The sequence below is a fragment of the Cetorhinus maximus genome, chromosome 11 (genome assembly GCF_964194155.1).
Source record: "Cetorhinus maximus chromosome 11, sCetMax3.hap1.1, whole genome shotgun sequence".
NCBI classification, from domain to species: Eukaryota; Metazoa; Chordata; class Chondrichthyes; order Lamniformes; family Cetorhinidae; genus Cetorhinus; species Cetorhinus maximus.
The window spans coordinates 28799961-28816111 of NC_135889.1; the positions used below are offsets into that span (position 1 = coordinate 28799961).

Sequence of the window (16151 nt, forward strand, 5' to 3'; positions counted from 1 at the left end):
TACATTGGTCCCCATTTTTGAGATGGGGCGAGATATAAAAGAAATCAATGATTTTTTAAAAAATTGTAAATAAAGGATTCATTTAATACCTAATGTGTATATATGTATATATCATGTACATATTGTGCACATGCTTCTTCAAATTAAAAATAAAATATATATACACACATATATGAATTGAAGAAGCATGTACATAATTTGTAATGTAGGACATTATGGCAATATAGCAAGTATTATGAAAGATGTGGAATTGTGATATAGTAGCCATCAGTGAAACGTGGTTGAGGGAGGGGCTGGACTGGCAACTCAACATTCCGGGATATAGAATCTTCAGGCGAGACAGGGGAGGGGGTAACAGAGGAGGAGACATTGCATTATTAGTTAAGGAATCAGTTACTGCAGTAAGGAGAGATGATATCTTGGAGGGGGCATCGAATGAAGCTTTGTGGGTAGAGTTTAGGAATAAAAAAGGGGCAGCCACATTGTTAGGTGTTTATTGTAGACGCCCAGGTAGTCAGCGGGAAATTGAGGAGCAAATATGTGCACAATTAGTGGAGGTGTGTAAAAACAATAACAACAGGGTAATTATATTAGGTGATTTCAACTTTCCCAACATAGACATAGTGTTAAGGGCTTAGATGGAGTGGATTTCTTGAAATGTGTACAGGAGAATTTTAAGTTCAATATATAGAGGGTCCAACAAGGGAGCCTCAGTGCAGTGCTGGACCTAATTCTAGGGAATGAAGCCGGACAGTTGGCTGACCTGGTGGTGAGGGAGCATTTTAATGATAGCAACCACAACATGGTATAATTTAAGCTTGTTATGGACAAAGAAACAGACAAGTTGCAAAAAAATGTTTTGGATTGGGGGAGAGCGGATTTTAGTAAACTAAGGCAGGTTCTGGCCAAGGTAGACTGGGAACAGCTACTTTTGGGGAATTCTACAGTGGGGGTCATTCAAAAAAGAAATGGGGAGGGCACAGGCTCAACATGTTCCCTCTAGGGTGATAGGATGGAGTAACAAGCCCAGAGAACCATGGATTACCAGAGATATTCAGGATACGATGAGAAGGAAAAGAGAGGCTTTTAGCAGGTACAAGGGAAGCAAATCAGCGGAGGCATTAGTGGAGTACAGAAAGTGCAGGGTGGAGCTTAAGAAAGCAATTAGGAGAGCAAAGAGGGGGTATGAGAAAGCTCTGGCTGGTAAAAGTAGGGAAAACCCAAGATAGTCTATAAGTATATCAATGGGAAGAGTAGGGCCCAATGGGGACCAAGGGGGCAATCTATGGGTGGAGCCAGAGGACATCGATAGAGTGTTGAACGAATACTTCACATCCGTCTTCACCCAAGAGAATGAGGATGAAAGTATCGAACTCGGGGAGAGAGGTTGCGAGGTTCTTGAGCAAATTGATACAGGGAATGACAAGGTATTGGAGGTGTTGGCAGGCTTAAAAGTGGACAAATTGCCAGGTCTGGATGATTTGTGTCCCAGACTGCAAAGGGAGGCAAGGGAGGAGATCGCAGGGGCTGTGACCCAAATTTTTAATTCCTCTCTGGCCACGGGGAGATGCCAGAGGTCTGGAGAACAGCTAATGTGGTTCCACTGTTTAAGAAGGGTTGTAGAGATAAGCCAGGGAACTACAAGCCAGTGAGTCTCACATCAGTGGTAGGGAAACTATTGGAGAAAATTCTGAAGGAGAGAATCTATCTCCACTGGGAGAGACAAGGTTTGATCAGGGATAGTCAGCATGGCTTTGTCAGAGGGAGGTCATGCCTAACAAATTTGGTTGAATTTTTTGAGGAGGTGACCAGGTGTGTAGATGAGGGTGGTGCAGCTGATGTAGTTTATATGGATTTCAGCAAAGCCTTTGACAAGGTCCCACATGGGAGACTTATAAAGAAGGCAAATGCACATGGGATACAGGGTAATTTGATAAGGTGGATTCAAAATTGGCTTAGTTGTAGGAGACAGAGGGTGATGACAGGAGGATGCCTGTGTCCAATGGCATACCACAGGGATCTGTGCTGGGTCCCCTATTATTCGTCACTTATATAAACGACATATGACTATGTGGGGGGTAGGATTAGTAAGTTTGCGGATGACACAAAGATTGGCCGGGTGGTAAACAGTGAAGTTGAATGTCTTGGGCTACAGGAAGATATAGACGGGATGGTCAAATGGGCAGATAAGTGGCAGGTGGAATTTAATCCTGAAAAGTGTGATGTGATACACTTTGGAAGGAGTAATTTGACAAGGAAGCATTCAATGAACAGCATGACACTAGGAAGTTCTGAGGAACAAAGGGACCTTGGTGTGTGTGTCCATAGATCTCTGAAGGCAGAAGGGCATGTTAGTGGGGTGGTGAAAAAGGCATATGGGACACTTGCCTTTATCAATCGAGGCATAGATTACAAAAGTAGGGAGATCATGTTGGAGTTGTATAGAACCTTGGCCACAGCTGGAGTACTGTGTGCAGTTCTGGTCGCCACATTATAGGAAGGATGTGATTGCACTGGAGGGGGTGCAGAGGAGATTCACCAGGATGTTGCCTGGGATGAAACATTTAAGTTATGAAGAGAGGTTGGATAGACTTGAGTTGTTTTTGTTGAAGCAGAGAAGACTGAGGGGCAACCTGATCGAGGTGTACAAGATTATGAGAGACATGGACAGGGTGGATAGGGAGCAGCTGTTCCCCTTAGTTGATGGGTCAGTCAGGAGGGAACACAAGTTCAAGGTGAGGGGCAGGAGGTTTAGGGGGGATGTGAGGAAAAATTCTTTTACCCAGAGGGTGGTGACGGTCTGGAATGCGCTGCCTGGGAGGGTGGTGGAGGCAGGTTGCCTCACATCCTTTAAAAAGTACCTGGATGAGCACTTGGCATGTCATAACATTCAAGGCTATGGGCCAAGTGCTGGTAAATGGGATTAGGTAGGTAGGTCAGGTGTTTCTCACGTGTCGGTGCAGACTCGATGCACTGTGTGATTCTGTGATTATAAAACAGTCTTCATTGTTTGAATTTAATATACTCAAAAGCAATGTGTTTGTTAGTATTGCTGTCATTTACTAAATGGTGTTGAGATGAGCATTACATGAGTTGCTCCAGTTCTGCCATGAGTTCATCCACTGGCACATTCCTGCCATTATATTCCTCACTTTGCATTATTCTCCTTTCCTCTTCCTTGGGGTACAGTAGCTGAATAGTTCAGGCAACTTAGATCCCACCATGGAAAGTTGTGATATTGAATTGAATAAATCTGGTTTTGTAGGGGCGATACCATAAAAAATGACATGGAATCTTCTAGGCTGAAGTAAAACCCAACTGATCCATTAATGTCCTCCAGGGAAGGGAGCCTGGTGCTTTACTCCTCACAGAATTCTGGAACCAGAGATGCTAACACCTACACATCGGTGAATTTCCAATGAAGAGGAGGATTTCTTATATCCCAAAGCAAAGCATTTTCAATTGCTCTTGTAGCACCAAAATTAAATTATTTGCACCCAAGGACAAATTTACTGATCCAACACTCCCAGTGGAGAGCAACACCCTCAAGGGTTGGAGCGTTGGCTGCACAGTGTCATGGCTCTATCTCAATCTCTCTTTGAGGGAAATTCCCCCTCACCCACCCTTGTAGCAACCTGTGGAGTACCAAATCAGTGAATTTGCTTTTACCTTGTAGCCTTGAAGCAATGAAATTGTAAATACTTGATGTGTTACTTGGCATGCGGCAGCCATATTGTGTTGCCACTGATTGGTGAGAAAATTGCATGAGATGACAGCAGACAGGAACTGGCCCAGCATTGAATTCTCAATGAGATCATTCTGAATAATGGTTGTGCTATCATTCTGTAAATTGTAGTTTCTCAGCAAAAGAAATGTCTTAAACTCTCTAATAATCTACACTTTTTTTCCCCCCAAATGCATGCTTCCTGCAGGGAAATTTGCCTGCCTGAAGTACCAATCAGAAAATTGTGAGACACGCTCCAAAATCCTCCATCTGTTAATTTTAATAGTTTCCTGGTATGTTCTTGCAGCGGGTGAGGCTCTCTGCCATACACTTTACTGGTAAAATGTGACTTCATGGTATCTGCTCTCCAAATAACACATGTAATGTTATTTTAAAGGACTCCTAAAACATTTTATGCTAACAAAAAAATAATCGCAATTACTCTGCCTGCCTCTAGTCAGCTAATAGATAGAAGTACATTATTCTCCTTGGGAAGATCTAGAGACAAGTTGCAAAGATGGTTCTGCTAATCAGTAATTTAAAATTTGATAAAACTTTAAAATGTTTTCCTTGTAAAGGAGAAGACTTCATTCAAAATGACCTAATTTCAGGATTATGACAAGAGTTAGGAGCACTGATCCAGAAAAAAATATTAATTTTGGTGAAGGCCTGAAATATCAAGTGACTAATTTGAAAAGTAGGAATTAGGAAAAGAATGCCAGTTACTTCCACCCAAATGTTAGTCTAGTTTTGGAATAAGCCACCAGGGAGGCATTTGAACCAGAGAGCAGAAATGAATTTCTCTTTGAAGAGACAAAGGTTTGAAAGGAACCGTGAGAAGGTAAACTCGATCAGTGAGAAAAGGGACAGGCCTATTGAGCTGAATAGTAATTTCCTGACTCTAAAAGTCTTTATCTGTACTATGATTTAAAACAATGTAACCAGGATATGTCTTGAAATTTATGAAAAGATTTGAAATATGTAGTTACACAAATTTCTTCACTTTGTCCACTGGCACACTTTTGACTATTGAAGTTAAGAGAATATGGCAAAGAAGCTGGATCTATCAAAACTGACAGAAGACGAGGCCGAACATGTCTTGCATGTTGTTCAACGGGATCTGAATCTACGCAAGAAAGAAGAAGAGAGACTTGGGTAAGCACAGCTAAGTAAATTAAAAGAGAGAAACCAAGGTGAAGCACCACAACACGAGACATGACCACAGTTGAGGAGAGCAGGAGAGAAATTGAATGCTTAACGTGGCAGAAAGCTTGTATTTTTAAATTCTGTAGCTTGTAAGAAGAAGGAGAGACTGAGACAGATAAGGTGTTCCACAGATTTGATGTCTTATGACAAAATTGTGGAAATAAAAAGGTGCAATTTTGTAAGAGGCACTGGGATGGGATAGAGGAACATTTAGAGTAGTGCATTTTGAGTGGAACAAGAGCCAGCTCTAGAATATCAAGTTTTAACATTTCCCTAGAGATGCTCCAGTCTTGTCACAGCATTGTCACAAGTTGGCAGCCGCCTATCTGTTCTGCCATACACAGTATCTATAAAATTCAGGCACTCAGCTGATCCCAGTGTGCACTTAGTCCAGTTTAATGTGTATCCTATTTGCAGACTGTGATATATACGTCACCCAAAACCCAAAGTTTTCTCATTCCTGATTACTCACGAGGTTGGGATTGGGCTTGGTTCTCAATCCTTTTCTTGGTCCGGAACATCTCATACCTTTGTTTAGATTCACGCACAAAAAAAATGGTTAGTTGAGCGAAGCACTAAAAGTAAACCTTTGGAACCATATCCACCAGAAGAAGCGGAAAGAGAATTAGGGGAACAAAATAAATTATAGCTACTTTATTATTACATCTAAAAAGCCTTTATTTGGAAAGATTGCCTGTAGCTCACTGAGCTGATTACTGTTATAGTTTTGAAGCAGTATTTCCAGGTCTTTGTTTCTTGAAACTTAAACTTGGAGCTTTCCCATGTCTGGTGACACACGAAGCAGGCAAAGCATGTTTACATGGCTAGAATTTCCTGGAACAGGTCGTTAGCCGGAGGCTATAGCTTGAGGGCCACCACTCTGCATCAGGCATGACTGACCAGGATACTCCTGCTCTTACTGCCTGCCAGCCATCAGGCACATTGGAAGGATTTACAGATTAATAATCAATTTGTTTGGCCACATTAAGAATGCACCTTCCGTGGCCATCAAGTCCTGGAGTGGGACTTGAACTCGGAGCTTGTGGCCCAGAGGTAGGGACACTACCTATTGCACCTCAAGGCCTCCCGTTTATTGAAACACTGAGGTACAAAAAGGAGGTATAACACTGGTTCTTTCTGTTATACATTGATTTCATTGGGTTTTAAGGCTGAAATCTTAGCAACATTATTTTTAAACATGGACAGGGATCATTTACTCAGCAACAACCTGCTCACTCAGTTTGGGTTCCACTTTGACCATTCAGCTCCAAACCTCATTATCGCCTTGGTTCAAACATGGATAAAAGAGCTGAATCCCAGGGATGAAGGAGAGTGATTGCTCTTGACATCAAGGCAGCATTTGAACGAGTGTGTCATTTAGGAGCCCTAGCAAAACTGAAGTCAATGGGAATCAGGGGTAAAACTCTCCACTAGTTGGAGTCATACCTAGCACAAAGGAAGGTTCTTGGGATTACTGGAGTCCCGCTGCCCTCTGCTCTACCTCAGTCTCCATAATCTTGACAAACAGCAGCTTCCCTTTAAGTCAGGCCTACTTCTGAACTGGTCCTACCTCAGTCCCATGTCTGCCACTGCACCACTAATTGAGGGGCAAAAGTGACTCTTAGCCAACTAAAACATTTGTGTCCAGAAATTGCATCGGATGTACTTTTTGCCGTTGGAGCAGGGTTGGGACCCAGAAGTCTTTGGAACACCTGGGTCCCAAACCAGAATCTGAAATCTCACCCTATGGCCTGGATGTTCATTCTCGAGGCAGGTAGTGGGAGCCGGGAAAATTCCTGGCTTGACCTGCCTGCCCCTGGAGGGAGTGCCTGCCAGGATGGGATTTTCATTGTGGGGGAGGGACGCAAATGTGCGGTCTTCAGTCTGGCCAACTGATCTGGGAAAAAGTTCAGAGGGAGCCATAATGGCTGCCAGGTGTGGAGGCGGGCTGTTTAAAAGGCCCACCTTCATGCTGTGGGACTTTGTCCCAGTTATAATAAAAATAGAAAGATCCTCCAGACCTCACCTCTCACACCCCCTCAATCCCGCACACTCCCCATGCCCCATGCACCCCCTATGTCCTCTCTTGCCACAGGGACCCCTCAAACAAGCCCTACGGCCCCCATATCCCAATGCCAAGGTATGCCCCCCAAATAACCTCTATGGCCTCTGATGCCCCCATTCCAAGGTATGATGCCACTCACCCCCTATGGTCCCTCACACCTCCCATGTCAAGGTATGCCCCCTCCAAACAACCCCTATGCCACCCTTGCCAAGCTACGGCATTTCCATGCCCATTCACCCACTATACACTGTATAGAAGCAATGAATGATATCGTGAAATTGCTAAAAAAAGAGATTTTTTGTCGAAGCTTTTCATTTTGTGTTGTTCACAAGAAAATACTAATGTCAGGGAAACAATATGTTTATACTCTCTGAGAAGAGAGTGCTGATTGGTTGGCAAATGGATTCTGATTGGTAGAGATGTTGCCATGGAGAATGCACCAGTTGACCAGTCAGCACTCTCTTCCCATACCATGTAAATATGTTGTTTCTCCTGACATTGGTATTTTCTTGCGAATTGTCCTGATCAGTGCAAGGTGAAAAGGTTTGACAAAAAAATGGCTCTTTTTTTCAGCAGTACTCAAGTTCTGTACTAACAAACGGCTATAGTAACAGGAATATGTGTAGACAAAAGGCTTTTAAAAAGCCATTTATTGATAATATTACACTTTCTTAAAATAACTCCTTTTTATTACAGCCCAATATAAGTGTCAATCATCCAGACCCTTGAAAGTATCAATAGCAGAAACTTCAAGTACTTGAAAGCTCTATCTTGTGTAAATAAGCATTGTGAAATTGACAGCATAGATCAGGGAGTCATAGCTGACAATCAAGCAATGTTTTTCCTAAGGCTCATGTATTTCAATAGGCTAATGGATTTCTGCGCTGTCAGCCAAGAATGCATAATGTAATGATCATTTGAAATTTTCCTTTCTTGCATTTGTCCTGATGAGCGCAAGATGAAAATCTTCAGCAACATGTCTCTCTTTTCAGCAATTTTCGATTAGATTAGATTAATGTATAGATTAATTGACATAAAAGCCGTATTTCTGCAGGGTGAAAATTTTGAGAGAGAAGTGTTTCTGAAACCACCTAAAATGGCAAGTGATGCAAAAGAGAAACTGTAAATTAAACAAATGCGTTTACGGCCTGAATGAGGTTGTGGTATTTTTTGATGAGGTATGTTTTGCTGATAGTAGGCTATGTTCAACTAAAAACGTATCCCGTAATGTTTTATTGGTATCAACGAGGGTGACTTTCAGGCATCTTCATGGTGCATGTTGATGATTTCTTATGGGCTGGTACTGTGGAACTCGTGAAACATGTTATTAATAAGATTAATTTGGAATTTAAGATTGGAAGTTAGGCTTCAGGGGCTTTTAAATATATTGGTTTAGGCATTAAGCAAGATAGGTCTGGATTAACTTTGAATCAGCAATCCCATTTAGAGAGTGCTACTCCTGTCCCAGTTAATCATGCTAGATCATCACAGAAGGACGATGTCAGATCTAAAGAAGAAACAGAGCAGTCGTGAAACTTGATTGGTCAGTTGAATTGGTTAAGCACTCAGACAAGACCAGATGTTAATGTTGCTGCACTGTAAGTAAGTACTATCCTGAAGCACCTGAAGTTGAGAGTGTTTTAAAGACAAATAAAAGATGAAATACGTTAAAAATGGAGAAACACGCACTTAGGTTTCTATCCTTGAGTGACCAAAAGAACATGAAATTAGTTATTTTTAGTGATGCCTCTCATGCCAATCTTCCTGATGGATATTCAAGTGCAGCAGGTTTAATAATATTTTTGATAAATTAAAATAGGAAATATTGCCCTTTAGCCTGGGAAACTAAGAAAATGACAAGTGTTGTTAGAAGTACTTTAGCTGTGGAAGCAATGGATATGGGATTCTATTTGTCAAATATTTTAGGAGAAATTCTTTACAAGGGGTGCACTGAAAACAGTTTGCCCATTTAATGTTACACAGATAATCAATCCTTGTGGGATAACATTCACACAAAAAAAGTAAGTGAAAAAAGCTAGCGTGAAACAAATGTTAGGAAAAAAAAAGGAAATCTCCACGATCAAATGAGTTGATGCAAGTCATCAATTATCAATTATTTGATTGTTTTATGAAAAGGAGTGCTTATACCAAGAAGTTACTGGGGTTCCTAGAAGAGAGGCATCTTGCAGCTTTATATATAAAGAATATGGAAAATCACTTTTTCTTTCTTTGGTTTGTTTCAAAATACTATAGTGAGCATTAATTGTTAAGTTTCATTTAGAGAAAGGAAATTAATCTGTTATTTGCATAAATTAAGGGTAAGGACAAACAACCAAAGGGCATTCATTATTTGAGCAGCACTTTGTGAGTGAGTTTAAACTAAGTAAAGCTTCATTTCTGGTTTCCCCTTTCACCAAATGGCTGTTAGAAGTTCACCAGGAGTTCCATCACTTGGAGGCAAGTATCATTGACAACACATTCTTCCAGTACAGTATATATTGTTTTAATTCATTCTTGGACTGTGAGTATTGCAAGTAAGGCCATCATTCCTAATTGCCTGTGAGAAGGTGATGGTGAGTCACGTTCTAGAGCCGCTGCAGTCCATGTACACCCACAATGCTGTGAGGCAAGGACTTCCAGGATTTTGACCCAGTGACAGTGAAGGAACGGTGATATAGTTCCAGATTAGGATATTATATCAATTGGAGATGAACTTGCAGATGTTGGTATGCATCTGTTGCCCATGTTCTTCTAAATGGTGGAGGTTATGGGTTTTGAAGGTGCTATTGAAGAAGGCTTGGTGAGTTGCTGCAGTGCATCTTGTAAATTGTACACACTGCTGCCAGTGTACACTGGTGGTGGAGGGGGTGAATATTGGATGGTGGATAGGGTGCTGATCAAGCAGGCTGCTTTGTCCTGGATGGTGTCAATCCTCTTGAGTATTGTTGGAGCTGGACTCATTCAGGAAAATGGAGAGTATTCCATCACACTCCTGACTTGTGCCTTGTACATGGTGACAGACTTTGGAGAATCAGGAGGTGAGTTACTCCCCTCAGAATTCCCAGCCTCTGACTACTACAGTAGCCACAATATTTATATGGCTTGTCGAGTTAAGCTTCTGACCAATGGTAACCCCCCCCAGGACATAGATGGTGGGGGATTCAGCAATGGTAATGCACAGATTTATTTCAGTCTCTCCAAACATCTCTTAATTTCTCATGAGCTTCCCTTACAGCTTCTGTATTTTCCAATTTGAGTGTTACAAAAAATTTCTGCGTTTAATTTCATAAGTGAATAGCTGCCTATTTGTTATTTGATTAATCAAGTTAATCCACTTGTCACAGGCATTCACTTTCTTCTGTCACTCATTTTCAGCAGATACTTGTCAACAACATTCGAAGAATACACCAACCAGCATCAAATAAACATTCAAAGTTTTGCTATTTTCCTCTTTGGCTTAATATTATACAATAATAATAGATTAATTTACAGATAGGCTTCCTTGTAAACAACCAAAAATGCTATCTTTGTGGGCAACTTATACTTTAAACCACAAAACAGAACGTTCTCCTTTTCTTTCAGCAGGACAGAAAACACACTTTGCAGATGTACTTTACGCTGTCCTTTAAGTAAACATTCATTTCTCCAGGAATTAGTCCAAGGTGATTCTTAGCTCATGAGGATTTACTTCTGTTATTTTCCTTTCTCAACCTGGAACTTTTAATCTCAGAACTGGCGTCCATAGTGAGGTTTTTCCCCAGAGATTATTCTCCTGGCACAAGTTTTAACTTCTCATGAATTTGGCCTTTTCAATCCAGGTGCGAGCTCCCACCCGCATACCTGTTCAATGGCATGTTGCAGATGAATGGGAAATTGGATACACTGGAGCAATAGTGGTGAAGGGTTGCCATCACAAGGAGACTGAATAGACATTCATGGAGAGCCCATCTGGAATGAAGGCGTGTCAGATGCCTCCTCCATGCCTCCTCTTCCTCCTCGTCCTCCTCCCTTTGCACAAAGCTTCTCCTCTTCCCAGCAATTGCTCCATTGATCTGTGCCATGTTTTAGATGTCACTGCCACTGCAGCCCCTACCAGTTGTACTTATGTGTGGACAGGTTACCAAATCCTCTGCGCTCCCTGTGTAGCAACATCCCTGTCAAATCTTGGAACCCACCACAGCACCTCTAAAAACACTCCACAGTTCCTCCACAATAGCAGAGGTTAATCTAAATCACCTTATGTGAAAGTTGAATGGTGATCTCTTCAAACAGTGCTAATAATGAGTTTCTTCTTCCAGCTGAAAGCATGTTCTTTTGTGAATGGATAGTGCAAGTGTTCAGCGGAGCTGCGCAGTCCAAATGTCAAGAACATTTGTCAAATCTACTGGAACAACTGTTTGTCATCATGATTTGGCCAGTTGGGATGCTTCGTGCCTGCCCCCTTCCCACTTGGAGTGCTGGGCAGGCTGTGCTGGAAGTGGATGGAAGTGCTGCACATGGCATTCTCAGGGCCTCTGGCTTCTGGCTTCCCAGCAACCAAATAAAAATACTGTAAATGGATAAAAGCGTTTGCTTATACTTGATTCTGCTGGATTTTTGCCAAAGTTATGAAAGGAGACCACAAAAACACCTAAACATTAAACAGCACATTTATACACGAGGACTCCTAGTAATAACCTGCCACCAGTCTTTTGGAAGAATGTTGCCTGAATTTCCAGTGTTCTTGTTTTAATCCATTGGGTTTTCCCAGAATTCTCAGCCATGCCCTCTGGAATGAGATTCCTGAAACTCATTTTGTAGCCAGGCGACAGAGAAGACTTTTGTTTGTGGCTGTTTGATTTTTGTAATTGCACTTAACCAACTATGCTTGCCATGGGCATGTATTGATTTAACGATAGGGACAATGTAATGTTTAGGAAATCTTTTACTATATTGACTGAATGTCCAATGATCAAAACCACCCACTAAGCAAACAAAATCCTTCATTGTATATTTGGAGTAGGCATGAGTTGTTCCTGTGACTAAAGTATGTCAAAGTAAAGTTTCAATGTTCTTATTTTTAAAATTCAACAAGATCATTGGATATTTAACAGGCCTGCCAAAAAAATCTCAGATTTCATTCTGGTCTAGCAAGAAGACTAGTTTTGGGTGAAATTTGTGTTTTATTTTAACCAATTACAATTGCCTATCCAAAGTACTTAGGAAAGGGAAGCATTGAACAGTTAACTAAGAAAACAGCCATTTCTTATCAGCTTGGCTCAGTTAGTAGTACTATTGTGTATGAATCAGAAGATGCTCGAGTTAAATTGGATATGGGTGGGGACAGAAAACAGGCAGAAGCATATTTACCAACCTCTATTTCACACATCCTATTGAGGTTAATGGAACTGAATGTGGGATGCAGGATAGAACAAACAACCAATGTAATACCACCTTTGCATTCCCCACACTGCCTCCAACCCCCCTCCCCTCACCTGTCCCCCGCCATGTCCAGTTCTATCATCCATGTGTTCAAAACTCACTTCAGGATCTAAGCAGATAATCCAGACCGACACTTCAGCAGGAGTGCTGCATTGTTTGAATGAGAAGCTAAAGTGAATGGTGCTACACTCAACCCTCCTTTGTGGCTTTTCAGGTGTCTGCACCTCATTGCTTCTGAACAGAATGTGGTCTTGTCAATTTCATGCAAATTAATGTCAAGGAACTTACCCACAGATTTCCAATAGTAGTTCAGGGCAAACCTGACAACACACAATCCTGGTAATATTAATTCCTAAGCTGCTGACTAAGCAATATCAGCCTTGAGAAACAAGGTCTTGTCAAGAAAGGCTTTGATATTTGACTTTTTGAATATTAAGTAATTTTGTAACTTCAATACTGGCTGCAGAATTTTCTTGGTATTTTAGTAATGGAGTCATGTTCAATATGGTGTCACCACCTTCAAACCTCTTTTGAAATGTAACTTTTTCTGAGTTAAACAAGGTGAGGGAAACAGAAGTCCTCTTGTCAGCTGCTAATAATGTAATTTTTTGCTTCCCCAATGTGCTTTACCCCATTTGATCTCTGAAGGAGTAGTGTAATTCTAACTTTCTACAATTTTTGAGTTTATTGTTGGACTGAGGAACACCTGGGCCAGGATTTTACAGCCCCGCAGCAACGTGTGTCCTCCTGGTGGATGCGGTGAGCGTTTTAAATCTCCATTCAGTTCAGCGGGACCATAATATCCTGCTGGGTGGGATGGCGTAAAATCCTGGCCCTGGAGGTCTTGTAGCACAGTGGCAGTATCCCTGTCTCTGGGTTCAAGTTCCACTTCAACACTTGATGGCCATGGAAGGTACCTTCATAACCGCCAAACAGATTGATTATCAGCTTGTAAATCTTTCTGATATGCCTGATGGCAGGAGGTAAGTGCAGGAGAGATTCCTGGCCAGCCATACTGCAGAAGGCAACAGCTAAACCGCTGCAGCACCTTGCAAAGCATAATCATGGACCAATCCAGTGGAAGTCCATGGTTGCCACTGCCCTCTTAGGAGGAGGAGGAGGGACATCCAACCCATGTATGGCATAAATTAAATAAGTTAGGTTTGTTTTTTTGCATTGCATTTTCAATTAACCAAGATAGGTATAACAGAAGTTCACTTTAGATTGGCCCATCGTGTACTTCCCTGTTATATGCAGCACAAGTTAAAAGTATTGCTACTCTACACTCTGCATTATCCTATCATGCATTGGAACTTGCAAAAATGAGAGACAGGCAAAGACCAAGTTATGCACTTAGCCTGTCTCACATAGCTGTGACACAGACACTGCCTATTTGCTTGCAGCCATGTAATCTAAGAGAAGTCAAAACCAGATAAAAATCCAGACCAATCACATTCTTTTTAAAGTGTGCTGAGCAGAACTGGACACAATGCTCTAGCTATGGTCCAACCAGAGCTTTATACAGGTTCAGTATAACTTATCTGCTTTTGTACTCAATAACTCTACCAAGATCCCATATACTATGCTAACTACTCTCTCAATATGTCCTTCAAACATCTATGCCATGAACGCCCAGGTCCCTCTGTCCCTGAATAACCTTTAGAGCCGTGCCATTAATATATATTGCCTGCTCATATCCCTTTTGCCAAAACGCATCGTCTCACATTTCTCTGTATTAAATTCCATTTGCCACATGTCTGCCTATTCTGCTAGTCTATCTATGTCCTGTTGCAATCCATTGGTATCTTCCTCAGTGTTTGCCACACTGGTATCATTGGAAAATTCCAATATCCAAGTTATTTATAAATATATCAAAAAAGCAGTGGTCCTAACACTAACACTTAGGGAACACATCTGTCTACCATCTTTTAGTCTGAAAAACAACCATTTATCACAACTCGCTGTTTTCTGAACTTAAGCCAATTTTTTCATGCAAGCTGACACACCTACCCCACAGGCCTCAATTTTGTTAACCAACCTTTTATGTGGCACTTTATCAAACGCTTTCTTAAAATGAACTTCCTTCATCAACCTTCTCAGTTACTTCATCAAAAAATTCAATTAGATTAATCAAACACACACTGCCTTTTACTAATATGTGTCAGCTCTCCTTAATTAACTCAAACCTCTCCAAGTGACTATTTTTTCCCTGATTATTTTTTACGTAATCTTACCCACCACTGATGTTTAAGTGCCTGGTCTGTTATTAGGAATGTCCTTATACCCTTTCTTGAACAAAGTTGCCACATTTGTCACTTTCGAATTCTTTGCCTTCTCCCATATATCTAGGGAAGTTTGGAAGATTATGGCAAACCCTGCCACTATCTCCACCCCACTTCCCTTAGCAACCTGGTCCAATTGGACCAGGCAATTTATCCACTCTAAGCCATTCCAGTACATCCTGTCTATCAATTTTCACCCCATCCATTACCTCTACCATCTCCGCTTCTACCAATATTTTGTCAGTATTCTCTTCCTTCATAAACACTGATACAAAGTACTTTAAATATTCTAGCCTTGTCCTGTGCCTTTATGCATGTATCACCCTCTTTGTCCTAATACATCCCATCCCCACCTCTTATTACTTATTTAATATTTACATACTGGTAGAAGGATTTGGGGTTACTTTTTATGTTAACTGCCATTTTATTTTCACAATCTCTCTTTGTCAGTCCTATTTTCCTCTTCTCTTCCTCCTCAACTTATTGTATTTGAACTGAATCTCACTTGAAGAATTCACCTGTTGCGTCAAACACCCTCTTTTTTTATTTCTGCATATTCTGTATATCCCTTGTCATCCAAGAAGCCCTGGCTTTGGTTCCCCTACCTTTCCCTCTTGTTGGAATGTACCTAGTTTGTATCTGAAGCATTTTCTCCTTAAAGATCACCCATTGTTCCATTACAGGTTTTCCTGTCAAACTTTGGTTCCATTTTATCCTTGCTAGGTTCCCACTCATCCTGTTGAAGTCAACACTCTTCCAATTTCCTTGATTTTCTCCGTTACTAATCTAAACCTTATGATCTGATGATCACTCTTACCCAGCTTAGTGATTATTGCTTTGTTGTAACATGATAGTGCTCCTGGCTGAGGTGGAGGTGAGTGTAGAGCTCCCTGAAGACCCTAGGTCATCTATTGAGAGCCCTCCTCCTCCCTCTGCGCACAGCTTCCTCTCTCTGCTACCTGTACTTCAGGTTCCTGACATGTTGTAGCCCAAGAGGGACTGCAACTACATATCCCATTACTGAAAGCAAGCTTTATCCTGACAGAAAAAGTAAAAAATACTTTTTAAAAATGTATTCTTTCATAGGATGTGGGCAGCATTTGTTGTCTATTCCTAATTGCCCTTGAGAAAGTGGTGGTTGTCCCAATATGCCTTTAAAGGATAGCAGCATCACATCACTTGAAGGGAAATGTGTCCTGCGATCCAGTCTTGGTTTCACTTTTGTTTTTAGCAGAGCACAGCACACAGCTCTGTTGTCTTCAAGTTCTATACCTATGTTTAACTGTTCTCATGTGCCGAGTCTGGTATTATATCACTATATAACATGACATGGTGCTCAGTGGTGGTCAAACAGCCTGGCAGCAAGATGAAGTACAGGTACAACATGGTGAACAGCCATAGATCATGCTAAATGGCATGAGAGGACCCTTGACATTTTGGTCAGACCGAATCA

At 41.4% G+C, this 16151-nt stretch overlaps 1 protein-coding gene across 5 annotated transcripts in view; it reads left to right on the plus strand.

Annotated features, from left to right (window-relative positions):
• Positions 1-16151, plus strand: part of mlpha (melanophilin a) — a 203068-nt gene that overhangs the window by 17919 nt on the left and 168998 nt on the right. For all 5 annotated transcript variants that reach the window (XM_078551716.1, XM_078551719.1, XM_078551720.1 and 2 more), the window contains exon 3: positions 4760-4879. In XM_078551716.1, coding sequence (XP_078407842.1) covers positions 4770-4879 — 110 coding nt within the window. In that variant the 5' untranslated portion in view covers positions 4760-4769. The remainder of the gene's footprint in view (positions 1-4759; positions 4880-16151) is intronic.